At 45.8% G+C, this 15,957-nt stretch overlaps 2 protein-coding genes across 2 annotated transcripts; one reads left to right on the forward strand and one right to left on the reverse strand.

Moving 5' to 3' along the window:
• Positions 1 to 233: 233 nt before the first annotated feature.
• Positions 234 to 1,120, forward strand: LOC132978585 (mesoderm posterior protein 1-like). The gene is made up of 2 exons (XM_061043807.1): positions 234 to 908; positions 1,025 to 1,120. The coding sequence occupies exons 1-2, from the start codon at positions 234 to 236 to the stop codon at positions 1,118 to 1,120; spliced, it is 771 nt and encodes a 256-aa protein (XP_060899790.1).
• Positions 1,121 to 2,670: 1,550 nt separating this feature from the next.
• Positions 2,671 to 15,038, reverse strand: LOC132979063 (aminopeptidase Ey-like). Its single transcript, XM_061044544.1, has 20 exons — positions 14,334 to 15,038; positions 12,469 to 12,611; positions 11,713 to 11,852; positions 10,150 to 10,276; positions 9,179 to 9,333; positions 8,977 to 9,090; positions 8,120 to 8,263; positions 7,800 to 7,865; positions 7,613 to 7,678; positions 6,580 to 6,752; positions 6,257 to 6,333; positions 6,048 to 6,181; positions 5,911 to 5,966; positions 5,688 to 5,835; positions 5,490 to 5,581; positions 4,934 to 5,044; positions 4,327 to 4,494; positions 4,089 to 4,229; positions 3,557 to 3,638; positions 2,671 to 2,957 (listed from the first exon to the last, which is right to left on the reverse strand). The coding sequence occupies exons 1-20, from the start codon at positions 14,936 to 14,938 to the stop codon at positions 2,796 to 2,798; spliced, it is 2,904 nt and encodes a 967-aa protein (XP_060900527.1). The 5' UTR covers positions 14,939 to 15,038; the 3' UTR covers positions 2,671 to 2,795.
• Positions 15,039 to 15,957: the final 919 nt, after the last annotated feature.

Below are 15,957 nucleotides of genomic sequence, written 5' to 3' on the forward strand. Positions count from 1 at the left end.
GGTCACACCTTGTCCTTGGAGCTGGCCCTGTTTCCCATGAGACACCCCCCTCCACCCCCTGTCCAAGGTGTCAGCCCTGCTCCCAGAGCTTCTCAGGACCAGAGGTGGCTGCCCGGAGGTGCAACGTCGCACCTCCCACCACATATATGCAGCCTCCTCTCTGGTGCTCCTCACTCTTCTCTGCCTGCTTCACCAGAGACACACTGACAGCTTCTCCCACTTCACGATCAGTCATGGATGTTTCTCACTGCTCCGCTCTGCAGCTCCAGGACAACTCTTTCCTGTTCGACTGCGAGTCCCTGCTGGACAAGTTTTACGACCCTCTGGCTTTCGATCCGGCAGCAGACCCGGGTTACTTCAGCGCCGGGAGCAGCCTGTCTCCCACCTCCTCTGTGGACTCCTTCTGCTTCTCCCCCGCCTCCCTCCAGAGCTCCTCAAACCAACAAGACGCTTTGGACTGCTTCGTTTTCAAAAGCCCCGCGGCGCCTCGTCTCTCCAACGAGACACAACAGTCCTGCCCCTCCACCACCACCACAAAGAAGTCCAGGTCGAGGTACCCGGGGAAGAAACGTCAGACGGCCAGCGAGAGAGAGAAGCTGAGGATGAGGGATCTGACCAAGGCCATGCATCACCTCAGGAACTACCTGCCGGCGTCGGTGGCTCCAGCTGGGCAGACCCTGACCAAGATCGACACCCTGCGCCTCACCATCCGCTACATCTCCTACCTGTCGGCTCAGCTGGGCCTCAGCGAGGAGGCGCTGGAGCAGAGGGCGTCCTCGGGCTCCGTGGAGCAGCCACAGACCCTCAACCAGTTCCTGGGTCAGCCGACTACCAGCTACCTCCCTCAGGAGCCGGAGAGTCCCAGCATGAGCACGGCACACATGTCCTATCTGCAGCCCTCATATCAGGTATGTTCACATCCTGCTCTTTGACTTTCAGACAGCTGAGTCTTTGTTTTTCTTGACTGTGTCGCTCCTTTCAGTGTGAATGTTTTTCCTAAACAGAATCTGTTTTGTGTCATCAGGTCTCTGAAGTTTCTGCAGAATGTTTCCCCAGCGAGCATTACTGGATGCAGCAGCAGCAATTTGAGGACGTCGTCCCGTTCTCTGGACACTGCTGAGAGACTCACTGATCCTTCTGATCGAACTATCTTCATTGCAACAATGACCCCCCTAAAAACACGATCGGACCAACCTTCTCTTTTTTTGTTATTTAGAGCAAAATGTCCGCCCTTTTCTTGTGGTTTTGTACATAGAAGTGTTAATTTATTATTTTTATCACAATGTCAAAAGAATAAAATATTAATATTTAAAATAAACGCTTGTGTTTGTTGCATTCATTCACCTTCAAGAAACTTAAACTTTCAGGCGCCCCCCTGTGGACAAAGTCATAACTCTATTTGTTGATCTTATCCTGTTAATGTGTAAAATCTAGATTCTGGGAAAGTGATCGTCTCCTTTCTCTCAAAGGAGCGGTATGTAGCTCTGACCCCTAGTGTTTAAAATGGGTACTGCAGTCCAGATTCTAAACATTATAGAGAGCTGTCTCCCCCCCCCCCCCCCCCCCTCCTCTCTATAGTCCATGCTCACACAGGTCACCATGTGGTGGACTCTGAAGCTTCAGTGTTTATCCAGCTCTGCATGGGTCTGTAAACCTTTCTGTGTTCTAACCTCTCTCCATTTTTCAAAAAGCATGAAAAGCATTAAAAGCGCCTACCTTCTCTGGTCCAAACAAATCCAGAGCATTCAGGAGCAGAATCTAAAGTTAGAAGGAGGACATACTGTCTGCTGCATTGTTGTCAGAGAAGCCAGCACTTCAACATGTTTCCTTAATGATCAGATAGTAAGATACCTTTATCATCTCACTCTCTACACATCTCACTGATTGGACCTTTAATAGTTAAATGTGTCACAAAGGCTCCTACAACATGCTGTGACTCACAGTGACACCTACCCGTTGAGGTTTCAGGTATTCAAAATGACTCTGTCTTGTGACTTCTGTCGGTCACTTTAAGGTGATTAAGTTTTTATTTCAGCCTGATCCTGAACCAGCTGAAAAGTCCTCACAGGAGCTTTAACATACCCAGCCGTTCAGAGACTTCCTAAAACAAACAGTGCAGCTGTCAGCAGGACGATGAGGTGCTAAACAGGGAGCACATCCCCTCTAAAGTCTTTAAGGAAAGACCCCCGCTGAGAGGAGTGGCAGCTGAACCAGGACCTGTTAATTGGCACCTTTTTTTATCTCCTGTGTAAACACGGCTGGTTGTTGAGACCAAGGAAAACACTTTGTTTGATTTCCCGGCCTCTTAAGATTAAGATGAGCCAGAACCATCACTATTTCTGTATCTTGTAAAAGGACAGCCCACTTTGTGAATTAATTCTTTCACAATGTTTCTATGTTAACGATGAGAGAATTTACATGGATTTGATCGGGGTTTTAAAGAATCCTGTTTTTGTTTTTGTGCATGTAAACATCAGATTTCACTACCTGGAGAACTCTGAAAGAAAACAGGATTCTGTGTCATGTATACTCCTTAACCCGGTTTCTGACAGCTGCAGACTACCTGCACCTCAGCCGCGTATCCGCAGAACAAACATGGCCGCTCACAGCTGTGTACCATAACCCCGTTGACTCCTGTTTGAAACACATTTGTCCACACACAAACCCAGATTTGGTATTAAATAGTCTTTATTAATAAAAAGGTTAAATCAATACTTTACATCTTAAAAAAGCGTCATCACTCTCTGAACAATTTTATAATAATAGCAATTTGTTGTCAGCCGCAGTAAAATGTGTTAAACTGGAGAAGAAGAAGCTTCACTGGTGAACCAGTCCAACACCTGTTTCTTGTTCATCTCCACCCAGTTTATGTTGGCCTTTGTCCTCTCCAGAGCCTGCTCAAGAGACGCAGAGGCCGAGCCGAAGTGCCCGGCGTTGTCTTCTTTGAACTGCAGCAGCTGAAGAGGAAGAAGAACAAGAACAAGAGGAAGAGGGTTACTGGGATTCCTTTTCACACATGCACAAACCTCCTGAAAACCCAGGAAACATTTTCGGGGTGAATTGCACAAAATGAAGCATTACATTTTTTAAAGCTACTGTCTGGACTTTTTCCTGCAAGCCAGTCGGGGTGAGCCAATGTGTGAACACAGCAGGAAATCTTCAGGAAAATATGAACGAGTGGGCGGGATGATCTGGTTTATGTCCTGCAACATCTGCGCGGGCAGATCTTTGAAGCCACTTTAACTCTTTCCTGCTCGCCAGTACGTTCTCTCCCACTCCTTTTTTAATACTGTGAACACGTCCAATTACACATAGCATTGAAATAAAGGCAACAACTGCCTTCAAAGAGTTGGACTCTGTTGCCTCATCCATCTTGGATTTGTAGTAATCCGTCCACCAGAGAGGGAAAATCTCCCGCTGAGTGTGAAAGGGCATCTAACTCAGGGAATTTTCAGGAGCAGGCTGCAATATTTAAGTTTTTTCTACACTAATGTAATCTTATTTAAGAACTTAAATGTTACACTGGGTCATTCAGTATCGGTAAGAGGAACTGTACCTGTTTGTACTCGAACTCGGAGGAGAACCGTTTGGTCACTCCATCGATCAATCTTCCAAACGAAAACGATCCACCGCCATAACTGAGGAAAAACAAAAAACATGACAGAGTCAGATCATCACGTTATCCGTCGGGAAATTAGTAATAATAATAATAATAATAAATTAGATTTATAGAGCGCTTTTCTAAATACTCAAAGACGCTTTGACAGGAAACAACAAAAAACAAAGCAAAAACAAAGAGAACAATACAACAGAAGTGGTGTCGAGGGAAGAGGATGAGAGTCAGTGGTGAGTTTTTAGGGATTTCTTGTAGGAAGTGAGTGTGGGGAAGTCTCTGATGTTTTTATGGAGAGAGTTCCAGAGGGTGGGAGCGGCAATTCAGTATGTATGCAGTTAACATGAAAACTTCCCCCCCTAAGGGGAGAAGGCTGCATCTAGGTGCACTCACACTAGGTAAATACAAATACTTCTAACATGTTTTCAGTCTGTTGCGATGTCGACACACTCCATATGTGCATCAGTCAACTCACTCATTGAATATATGGTCCCAGTTGGATCTGATGAAGTCCCACGCCAGAGGCTGACCGACGGAGTTTCCAGCGATATAAGTGATGGTGAAGGTAGCATCCTGCTTACGGATCTTCTCCGGGTCCAGGCAATACTCCAGATACCTGCAACACTCTCACAGTGAGGACTTTGCTGACGGAGGAGGGTACAGGTTTAATTAAGAGCTCTACATCAAAACAGAAGAGTCTGAGTGTTGCTGACCTGTTGAGCAGCCAGGGCTGTTTGGTGCAGGACAGAGCATACATGAGTTTGTCAGCCTCGGAGGCGATGGTGGCGTTCTTGAACATGGACCAGGCAAAGTCCCACTCCTCCACCCCCCCTGCTGCGATTGCACTGCAGTACACTGTGGACTTCAGGTTAGGACGAATGCTGGAACAAAGTATAAAGATGACCCAAGATGTTAGAGACAATGACAGCAGCAGTGGAATCAGGGAAGTCAAGGAGGGGGAATGGTTTGTAAGAGTCTGAAGAGGTGGACTGTATAAAACATGGACGTAGTCTCAGTGAGCTCATCCATTGGTTTCTGAAGATGCCTTATGAAGCCTAAGGGCCGCGGTCTAAGCCCAAGAACGTCTCAGGGAAATTACATCCTTCTTGGGGAAGAACCTGGCTCATCAGTGCCTATGCAAGGTGCAGCACTGATACATCCAGCTTCCCCCAAGAGGAGCTGGAAACGTTGCTGGGCTGAGGGACGTCTGCCCTGGCTTCAAGGGGTCACCTCTTGTGGATGGCAAAAACATGGCACTACCTACAGGATTTAGGATTTAGGACATTTCAGAGATGTTGGAAAGAATAAAAGTTCACATACTTGTTGGTTTCTGGGTTTGCCATCCACTCTCTGAACCAGCCGGTGGTCAGCTCCTTGCATCCTGGCACTCCCGTGCTGCAGGCCATGGAGATTGCATTCACCTGATTGTACCTGGACGGAGACAAGAGTAATGATGTAACACTCAGAAGAAGAACGCTGAAGGAGAGTCAACTGCAATTCAAAGTCTGAGAGTGTGTGAACCATTTTCTCTGGCTGTGTTTATTTATTTGTTTTCATTTTACATATTTTTGTGGGATTTTAACCATCTTAACACACTAAACAACTGCAACCAAGCTGCATTTTGTTTTCTGTTCTCCAGTATGTTCTTCCACATTGTTCTTTCTTTGCACCCCCCCCCCCCCCCCCAGTCTGACAGGGATAGTCTACCTCTGTGAGGTGCATGTGTGAACAACCAGATCAGGAGGATTTCAGGGGCAGTCCTCCTGAAGTTGTCTAGATATTTTCAGGAATGCAGAAAATGTCTTATGGTGTTTTGTCCAGACGGTTAAAGCCCACACATGTTCATGAGAGAGGAGCAAATATCTGATGAACTTACTGGTCGGTGTGTTTATCTGGGATCTTTGTCCAGTTGGCGGTGAGATCTTTGAAGTAATTAAACAGCGGAGTGACCTGTTTCTTTATGTAAGCCTGAGGGAGGAAAATGAACTCCAGTTGTTATAACCAAACTGAACTCCTTCATTATCACATCAGCTGGCTTTATTAAAGATGAAGAAGAAGATATCTGGACACCGACCTGCATGGGTCCATACACCTCACTGCGGTCAAACATGAGGATGAAGTAGTTCAGATTGCGGCTGGTGGTCTCCCAGGGCATGTATTCACGTTCTTTATCCAGGAACTTTGTGGTCCTCAGAGCCAGAGTCGTGTCCACCATCTTTGCCCTGAAAGCGACACGTGTTAGCTGAACTTGTTCTTTTGATGTCCTGACAGGACGCTCTGTATGAACGCGGCCTCACCTTGCCAGGTTAAAAGCGTCGTCGATGATTTGAGCTCGGTTGGTCTCCGGAATATCCTGAAAAGTGACCGAGACATTTATGAGTTTAGAGGGCTTGGGAAGTCATTTAGAAAACATTGCAGAGGTGAGGTGTTGTACCTGATGTTTGGAGCTCAGCTTGGCGAGGAGACGTTCCCAGTTTTCCGAGTCGTAGTTGACTCTGTAGAAGCCCTTCATTTTGATGTTGGCCACCAACCAATCGTTTGGACCGAGCGTCATGTTTGTGTTTGTAGCTGAAAACATTTTCTAAGTCAGATCCTCGTTTTTTATAACGATGCTTTGAACATGTAACCTGAATTAAAACACACCTTCTTTATGTAGGAGCCAGTATTGCTGCTCAACTCCACCAGTTTTAATCCAGGTCACAGGGACGAACCACTCGTACCTGAAGCATCCATCCAGCCAAACAAATAAGCATGTTAGAAAATCGAACGGTGTAAATCTAACACATACTGTATGTCCAGGATGTTTTCATTAAACCAGGGACCAGATCGGGCTTCTCCCTTTTTGCTAGAAGTGACCCCTACTCCCCCCTTCCAACAATTCCTGTCTCTCTTCAGCTGTCCGATCCAATGGCGGCAAAATTGTCCCCAAAAAATATCTTTAATAAAATAAAGAAATGTTTTCTTACCCAAACGGCGAGGGTCTATGTACCACAGAGTCTGGGTCCAACAGGAAGTGTTTCTGGCTGATTTTTCCAGTCTTGCTGTCAATGGTGACAACTGGGAATCCCATCTGCAGGATCCAGCGGTTCATGATCTCCTCCACGGAGTACGGCAGCGGAACGCCGGCTTTATCCACGGCCTGTTAGCACAGGGAAAAAACACAAGAGTCAAAGAATGACTTTCCTTAATCCCTGCAAAGAGATATTTTAAAGAGGACATATCATCCCCCTCCTCCACCTTTCAAACAGTCCCCCTGTGAAACATCTGTGCTGTGCTTTGGTCTAAATATAACATGAATCAAGCACCAGAGGAGGTTTGTGACCCTGTATAAACCAGCTCTCTCAGAACGCTCCGTTTTGGTGTGTGTGTCTCTTTAAATGCAATGACCCCCCCTGAGTTTTCCCCATAGACATCACTCCTCTGTAGAGAGAATAAAAATGGTGGACAGGTGCAAAAGTTTTGCTCTAGGCTGGGGGTGGAGTCCATGGGTGGAGATACCAGGGGAGGGGAGGAGATTTTATTTTTTTACCAGAATCCCACTGTGACATCACAAGGAGAGCACATTGGAAACAGAGCATTTTTCTCTGTGTTGTAAGACTTATGCAGACCACAAACAAAGGACTGGATGGTTTATTTTACATGTTGTGGGTCAGTAGAGACTCAGGTTACCCAGATATATGTTCATACTATGTCCCCTTTAACAGAAGGAAGCAATGACCATGTTATGTAGTTGTAGACACTTTTTTGATGCAAAGGATTTTAACTTTTGACTTAATCCATGGACCAGCGGCATGTCCAGACTTTTTTTTAACTGGGGCTCTAACTTTCTAAATAAGTTGAGATCTCGAGTACTCCTAATGATGAGGAAACAGACTGAATAAACTGTATGGCTGCTGCTTTGGGATTCAGTACAGATGAATAGTTTTGAAAACAAAGAAGACTTTGAGACTCCCTTTGACGTGGCATTGCTGCAGAAAGAAAGTCTCGATGCTATCTTACCATTTGCAGGTGTTTCCAGAGGTCGGTGTAGACCGTGTTCTGATATTTGAACGCCTCTAAGTATGTCTGCAGACAGAAAACAGTATTTATTTAAATTGCACAAAGCGACATATGCAGGCCGATAAAAAGCAGCCTTTGTGCATTTTCACCACACAGTCACATCATCAGTTTAATCGGGCGTACTCACATGGAGTCCTTTGGAGAAGACGTCCTCGGTGATGAACTCTGAGAGCATCCTGAGGACCGCAGCTCCCTGTGATGGAGGAGGAGATTAGCAGTGTTGGTGGGCAGCGTATCACACGGGATTTAATTAGAGCAGTGTGTTAATGAGCATCAGTGATTCATTAGCGGCCTGATTTAATTCTGCATCTTCCACAGGGAGTCACACGAGGGACAAGAGAACAGTTTAGAGGAGGTCAGTATCTCGTGTAGCGGAGCATGAAGAGAAACGATGCGTCTCGACAGGAGAGACTTCATGTGTGTGTGTGTCGGTTGTTTAAACGCCACCTTGCTGTACGTGATGGAGTCAAACAGCTGACTGATGTCCTCCGGTTTCAGGACGTCCTCCTCTTTGGACGAGAGCGGATGAGAGGAGGCCAAAGCGTCGACTCCCATCACACCGATGATCTCGTTCAGGACGATCAAATCTTTCTGGGAAACACACAGAGACCAGTTTGTGTTCAGCTCTGACACACATTTTTCCAGTAATCAGTGTCATCTGGAGACGGGTTGTTATTGGTCGCCAACAGGATTTTGGAGTCAAATTAAAAAATGAAGCTTTACAAGAAAAAGAGATCTGACTGAAATGAGCATGTTACAAAACTAACTTAAAATATTAACAAAGGTAATTTGTCTAACGTCTCGTCAAAGTATCTTATTTCTGCACATTCACCTGACAAGTGACTGATAAAGATCTTATTTTAAGATGTCAAGACACTCAGGTCAAATTCCCCTCGCTGCATCGACAGATATTTTAACTTATTGCAGCAGTTCAGTTTTCACTTTTTTCTTTGTTGTTATTTGAGACGGCCCCGCCCACTCAGGGACGCCGAGTGTCGTCATAAAGACGCCTGAAAGAGCACCAACCGACTTTCCAAACCGAATAAACGCTTTTCTTTGGTCTACAAAGACGACCAGATGAAACAACCGAGTCAGCTTGGAATTGTATATGTTGTTTATCAGTGTCTGCCGCTCGTCATCTCACAGACCCTCGCCGGTGAAACGTGTGGAGGGATGGAGGAGGTGTGTCCAAAAGAGAGCGTTTGTTTTGCTCTGTGAGTTGCATAGTAAGCCTTTAAAAGCTCATGACACTATTCAAACCATGGCAAACTTTAAACAGGTACATTTAAAAAAACAGAGCTCACCATGTTCCACGTCGGCTCAGCGTAGTCGGCTCCAAGATACGAGACGTAGGAAGCGAACCCTTCGTTGAGCCACAGGTCGTTCCACCACCTCGTCGTCACCAAGTTTCCAAACCACTGAAAGTGCAGAGCTTTGTTTTTTATTCCAATCACAGATGTAAAAATAATTTTGTCGACGGGTTGTGCAGCAGTGAATTTGTGATACCATGTGTGCGAGCTCGTGTGAGATGACCGTCGCCACCCACTCCTGGTCTCCGTTGGATGACACGTCGGGGTTGTACAAGAGGGCGGTCTCTCTGTAAGTGATCAGACCCCAGTTCTCCATGGCGCCAGCGCTGAAGTCGGGAAGAGCGATCTGGTCTTTAAAAAAAAAAAACAACAGAGGACAAGGTCACTTATGAAGCTAAATCCACTTCACCATGTTCCTCTAACTCTAACATGTGTCTCTAGTCCGTCTACAAACCCCCCAATGATGAGAAAAGTCCATCCTCTCTGTCTTCTGCCTGCTCCACTTTTGAAAATGTGTGCTCAAACAGGCCGTTTGGAGATTTTCCCTTCATGACATCACAAAGGGCAGTAGCCCCTCCCCCAGGTGGGTGACACTCCCACAGCTAGGTGTTTGTTCTGCCCTCTGAGTCTGCCTTCTCACCGTAAACAATAGGACATGGAGCGAGAAAGCACCGAGTACACCCCAAGCCCTTCCAGAGAGGGGGCGTGGTCAGACACAGCTCATTTACATATTTAAAGGTACAGACACAGAAATAGCCTGAGCTGTAACTGTGTTTAGGCTGTTTGTTAGGAGGCTTAAGCTCCGCCTCAACTCCACCTCTTTGCCTTGTGCTAGCTTAAGCCAAAGTTAGGGTGAGACAGCATTTCCAATATGGCGACTGTCATCGATTGGCTTCAAAACAAAGCTTCAGAAACCAGTGAGTGAGTCTACGTCCATGTTTCATACAGTCTATGAGATGAATGTTACAGCTCAATTAAAAGTCATATTTATCATTAAGTAATTATTAATTCTTTGTAAGTCCTCGTCTATGAAGTTTAACGACATTTTCAGAGTGTTAAATCAATAAATGACTGTATAAACACGATTTGAATAATGTGGTCTAACACAGAAGTTTCAGGTTCTTCCTCGGCTTTGTGAAGGTCTGCAGGTGTGCACGTGGCTCTCACCTGACTTAGCGAGGGGGTAAGAAGAGTTGTAATATTTCTCAAAGAAAGACAGGATGGGTCCGGTCTTCTCCAGAGCGTAGTCTCCCTGACCCTCCTCGATGGCCTTCTTACGGGCCCAGATCCTGATCTGGACACAAAACAATGCAGGAAAGAAAAACAAAAACACACATGCACTGAGCTTTGAGTCCAGCAGAGGGCGCCATAAAAACACAACGAGCAACCTTTCACTGTTAATGAGCTACAATTTAAACTTTGAGGTCGCTGCTATATGCCGTAGTGTTGTCTGTGTTTGTTTGTGTGTTTCCTCTCCCTCTCTCTCTCTCCTGTTCGCTCGCCCTCCAGGTGCTGCTTCTCAGCCTCAGTGCTGAACAACTGAACAATCAGAGGCCGGAGTGTAAAGAGCAGGAGGAGAGAGGAGGCAGCATGCCACTCGGCTGCATGTGTTCGGGTGTCTTGATGTCGAGCAACTTCAGTTTATTCCTACTGAGGAAGTGTGTTTTATCGTATCGTTACTCCCCTCATCCCCTCGCCATCTCGGGCAACTAAAATTATTCAAGCATATTTTAGGATGAATGCACATCTTCATCAATAAATGATCAGATTAAGGGAGCAGTGATGGTTGAAGTTTTTAAGTTTCAGACTAAAGTGCAGTCTCACATAAACTTACATCATCAGCTTTTATCAAGCTGCTGCTATCACAGCGGGCGTGTTGGCAGGAATAATAGAAGTAGAATCATCAGAAGTGATAAGAAGCTGCTTCACCTGGGTGAGCCTCATGCTTCAAATTAGTGCAGCAGTTAGTCTTGAGGAGACCTTCAGAGAGACTCTTATGCAGCCGGAGCAATTCAGGGTTTAGTGTCTTCCACATCGGACATGTTGCTGCAGGAGCTGGGGATTGAACCCTCGTTGAGAGACGACGACTCTACCAACTGAGCCTCAGCCGCCCCTAAAGAATGCAATAATCTCCCAACTGAAACTTTGCACAAACGTTCACATTTTCTCCCACCAAGTCAAAAAAAATGGATTTTAAGGGAACCAGTCTTGTGAGCATTGATGTGACATCTCAACAACTTTGTATAACTCAGGGAAACTTGTGCATGTGTGTGTGTGTGTGTGTGGGTGTGTGTGTGTGTGTGTGTGTGTGTGTGTGTGTGTGTGTGTGTGCATGACTGGTTGTATTTTATTGTTGCTGCCCGGGGACAACAGATGGAAATTAGCTTCTTATCTAAATCTGGTACAAAGCAGCTTTTCTCTTCTGAGACGGATGGTTTTTTTTTGTACTTTTTTTTTCTGTCCCTGATTCAAATAAACTAATAAACTAAACTAAACTAAACTAAAGTCTTGATTCTAGATAAAAAATGGCACGCAGAGGCTCTCGAACCCTCGACCTTCCGGTTGAGAGACGACCGACTCTACCAACTGAGCCACAGCCGCCCCCCTTTGGATTCATCGTCTTTGGTGGAGACATGTCGTCTATATTTATATATACAGTCAACTGTTCCAGGGCGACTGCTCAGACTGCAGAGATCATTAATAATCATATGATGTGTGATGTGTGATTACCAGGACGGCTGCACCAGGCTTCGAACCGATGAATGTAAAGTCGCACACGACGAAAGCCAGCAGGTAGGTGGACATGATCTCTGTGGGGGCAAAGCTGGTCTGGACTACATCCACGCCGTCCAGAGTGACATTAACGGGCTCTGTGAGGGGACAAAGATGGAAGCTGGTTATTAGATATAGCTCCGCCTCAGATCTGTGACAGAAAGATTTCCTACTGGAGGATTTAGAAAAAGTAGACTGATGTTGACAGCTTCTATCTGTAACTTATGAGGATGGGTTTCATTTCAACATGAGACGTCCTGAAGGCAGGGTTGGTCATTTTCTCCAGATCCACTTTTTAAGATTTTGGTGGAATTTGTCTTTAGGTCCTGACAGAAATTAATAACTCATGTTCTCTGAAAAAGGAACAAAGAAAATCCATCATCTGTATCAGTTTGTAAGTCTGTAAAAACTTCAGCCAATGTCTGCCACGAGGTACCAATCTGATGAACCAATCACACGCCTCCCTGTCTCCCTGCTCGCTCTCTGCATGCACGAGCCCACACTCAAAGAATGAGCTGAGGTCCACTTCTGGACCAACGGCGCTCGTGTATGTCAGTGAGGGGGCGTGGTTTTTGAGGGAGCACAGAGGGAATGCTACTTTCAAAATCATGCTAGTTTTTGAAAATGACCAACCCTTCCATAGTTATTATCGCTGTGAGACCTTTAAGCTTCAAGCTGTCTGTAGGTGTGCATGTAACTGAAACAGAGACTTGCCGTAGTCCATGCCGTTGGACAGAGCCACGGTCCCGTGTGGGTGCAGCAGAGTCATGTGGAAGACGGCTTTCATGGCGGGCTCATCGAAGCAGGGGAAGGCCTTCCTGGCGTCCGTCGGCTGCATTTGAGTCGTAGCCACGATTCTGACGACAAAACACAGAAAAAGTTACGTCATGATGAAGAGGAGGTGAACTTACAATTTTAGTTTAAACTTGTAGAAACAAAAGCAACATGATGAGAGCATACACATGACACAGTGTCATACACTGAAAAAACTCTAATCTTAGCTAAGTGTGTGTTTTTAATTTAAAGTCACAAATATCTCATTACACTTAAAGCCTTCCTAACAAATCTAGATAAACATCTTATTTAAATGCAATAAAATAAGTCCCGAAATGCTTTTAAATATTGAAAGACTTGGTTTTAATAAAAATTAAAGGAGCAGTATGTAACTCTGACCCCTGGTGTTTAAAATGGGTACTGTAGTCTAAATTCTGAACATTATAGAGAGCTGTCTTCACATCTCACTGATTGGACCTTTAATAGTTAAATGTGTCACAGAATTCCCCATTCTTAGAATTTATTTTAACTCATAACAAGCAATGCAGGCCTTAGGTTTTTTTATAAAGAATACGACGAGATATTTCCGACTAGATTTAGATTCAAGTTTTTGCAGTGTACGGGAAATGCTTGTATAGTGCAAGATAAGTTTCACATGACTGGAAACCACTATCTACCACATCTCAAGGTCCAGTTCACAAAGATATTGTGCACAAACAGGACCATAAAGTTCTGCAGCCAAGTGAGACGTCACCTCGTCATGTGGCCAAACAGCAGCTGGATCCAAAGACACATCCAGTAGAGATGAGGGGACATTTGAACGAGGAGTGATATCGTCTGCTCATTAGCACACTTAGCATGACGATGCCTTCCCCTGGCCTTAATCACTGCAAAGCCTGCGCGAGTCATCCCATAAAGAACCTCTTAAAACGTAAATATTATTTTACTGCGTGTTGCTGTTTGGCCTGCCGCTCGTGATTTGCACATTTCTGAATCACCGAGATCATTAGATCTTTATTTTCTCATGTGAATGCAATACACTTCAGTACTTAACGGGCTTCAATACAAAAAATGGAAAACAAAAAATGGAGGTGCATGCTTGGTTTCTACATCCTGGAGTTTAAGCAGCTGCAAAATATATTTTTTTAGTGCACCCTTTCAATTTATCCAAACAAGTTAATCCACAAGTTTTTATGTTTGAAGCAAATCTCAGCATCTCAAATCAACAAATTATTCTAATTTCCACTGAGGAGTCGAGGAGAGAGGAAACACAAATCTATGTAGAGGGAAACAGATTTTCTAACCTCTGAATATTATCTCATACAAAAGTGGACGCACTCGGCTGCTGATTGGTCTGAGTGCAGCCTTTTTATAAAAACACCTGTGCATTGTCTTGTATCACCGATGAAGCCGTGCATGCGGGCTAAACGCGTTGTTAGTTTGAGATATTTAAGAACATAAAAAGCCTCTTAGAGTGCAGTGAATCTTTTCATTTTACTTTGGATTTATCTGAGGAGAGACAGGAAGTGTTGGCAGGAGAGAGTGGGAGGATGACATGCAGCAAGAGGCCGAGGTCGAATTCAAACCCACGACTACAGCCTCTGTACATGGGGCGTGTGACATAACCGCTAGGCCATCCAGTGCCCTGTGTTTCCAGTCTCTGTGCTAAGCTAACCAAACTAGCTGTGTGCTGCTTTTATTCTTGACAGTTAAGAGCGGTGACGATGTTTCTTTCTGGTTTTACATGAATGTAAAGTAACCACAAAGAACCTTAAAATATGAAGAAAAAAAAACTTAAGACGTACTTTTTCACTCCGTCTTCCATGTACTCGCTGCGGTAGAATCCTCCCAGGTCGTCCGCCAGCTCTCCCACAAACTCGGTGAAGAGTTCGTACGTGCTGCCGGCCCTCAGCGGGCTCTTCAGCTGCACCACCAGGTACTGCGTCGGGACCTCCAACCAGGTTCTTTTGAGGGGGGGCGCGGCGGCTCCGTCGAGGCCCGTCAGCTTGGCGTGGTGTCCGTCGAACTTGGTGAGGTTCAGCTTGTTGGAGTGGATGAGGATGAGGTCCGTGTCCTTCATGCATCTGAAGACCACCCGGGAGTGTCCGAGGAAGACGAAGAGGCCGTCTGCGTTGGGCGCCAGCCGGGGCCACAGGGTCACGTTGTAGGAGGAGGGAGCGAGGGAGTCGGGGAGTCTGTAGCGCTGCCAGGGCTCCGTCGGGGTGGAGGGCGTGGTGGGCGGCGGCGGGGGGGAGGCGGTTGTAATCGGGCCGGGAGTAGTCGTCCCTTCATTCTTTGACTTCTCCTGAGCGTAGACCACAGACAGGGCTATGATGGTGGCCACGGCGGCGCTGGCCACCACCACACAGGTCACCACCAACGCTTTGCTGAGGTAGACTCCTTTCCCCATGTCTCCACCAGAGAAGATGAACGGAGGCGAGATGAAGACGGATATTTATGCCCTGCCTTTTTTTAAATCCAGCCCAAAGTTAATGGTTGATCTCCGGGGCCTGGAAGTCCAAAACATTGAGTTGTAAAAAAAAGATAAGCGAGGATAATGGCTTATCTGTGAACCTTAGACCTGCATCAAGGCCCCCCCCCCCCCCCCCCCAGAACAGCACTGTTAATTATGTGGTGGTGGAAAAAACAGGAGGACTTGTGTCTACACGCTGCAAACATCACCAATATACCGCACGGTTATCCAAGAATGAAGAAGAAGAAAACTGCTTGAGATGTTGTGCAATCTCTACATTTGTCTTCGCTCGACCCAGATGGTTTGTGGTTTTAAGAAGCTGCATGTGACGTTCCAGTGGTTGAAGGGAAACACATTATTTTGTGTGCATGGACGCCTTTTCTCAACACAACAGCATTGTTCCCTAAACATCATGACAACAGGAGTCTAGTTCCTCAGAGAGAGATAAAATCTAAACATAATTTCAACATCATCGTGCGGTACAACAGACGCTTCGTTATGCAGCAGGAAAGACTGACTGATGCAGAATCTGTACATGCATCATTACGTCTGAGGAACGACAGGAAATGGAACTTTTTGGAGCCATTAGGCGTCATGACTGAGTCAGATCTCGATGCCTACACTGAGAATGCTGAACGTCAGCGCCAGTCCAAACGCGGGGTCTGTTCAGGTCAGAGTTGTCCTGATACCACAAGTGAGAGAGAGAGAGCGTCAGGAACATGTGGAGTAAGGGGCCACAGGTCAGATCCAAACCCTGGCCTCCTGCTCACGAGGACCCCAGCCTCTGTATGGTGAGGCCACCGGCGCCCCCATAAACTACTTTTATACAATTTTTAAAGTTGCAAATGTGTTCTTAAAGGTGTCTTATAACACTTATAAAAAGATTTAAATCCAACTCCTGTAGGAGAATCTGTGAGAGCTTTTTTAAAGTCGGGGTACCTGGAACCTTGGTGAAA

This window comes from Labrus mixtus, chromosome 1 (assembly GCF_963584025.1).
Source record: "Labrus mixtus chromosome 1, fLabMix1.1, whole genome shotgun sequence".
NCBI lineage: Eukaryota > Metazoa > Chordata > Actinopteri > Labriformes > Labridae > Labrus > Labrus mixtus.

What these genes read in the sequence shown, in the direction of transcription:
- LOC132978585 (XM_061043807.1), top strand. Translation starts at nt 234, where the DNA reads ATGGATGTTTCTCACTGCTCCGCTCTGCAGCTCCAGGACAACTCTTTC. An exon ending in ATCTGCAGCCCTCATATCAG is followed by an intron (nt 909 to 1,024) that starts GTATGTTCACAT and finishes TTGTGTCATCAG; the next exon opens with GTCTCTGAAGTTTCTGCAGA.
- LOC132979063 (XM_061044544.1), bottom strand. Translation starts at nt 14,938, where the DNA reads ATGGGGAAAGGAGTCTACCTCAGCAAAGCGTTGGTGGTGACCTGTGTG. An exon ending in TCTTCTCCAAAGGACTCCAT is followed by an intron (nt 7,679 to 7,799) that starts GTGAGTACGCCC and finishes TTCTGTCTGCAG; the next exon opens with ACATACTTAGAGGCGTTCAA. An exon ending in CATAGACCCTCGCCGTTTGG is followed by an intron (nt 6,334 to 6,579) that starts GTAAGAAAACAT and finishes TGGATGCTTCAG; the next exon opens with GTACGAGTGGTTCGTCCCTG.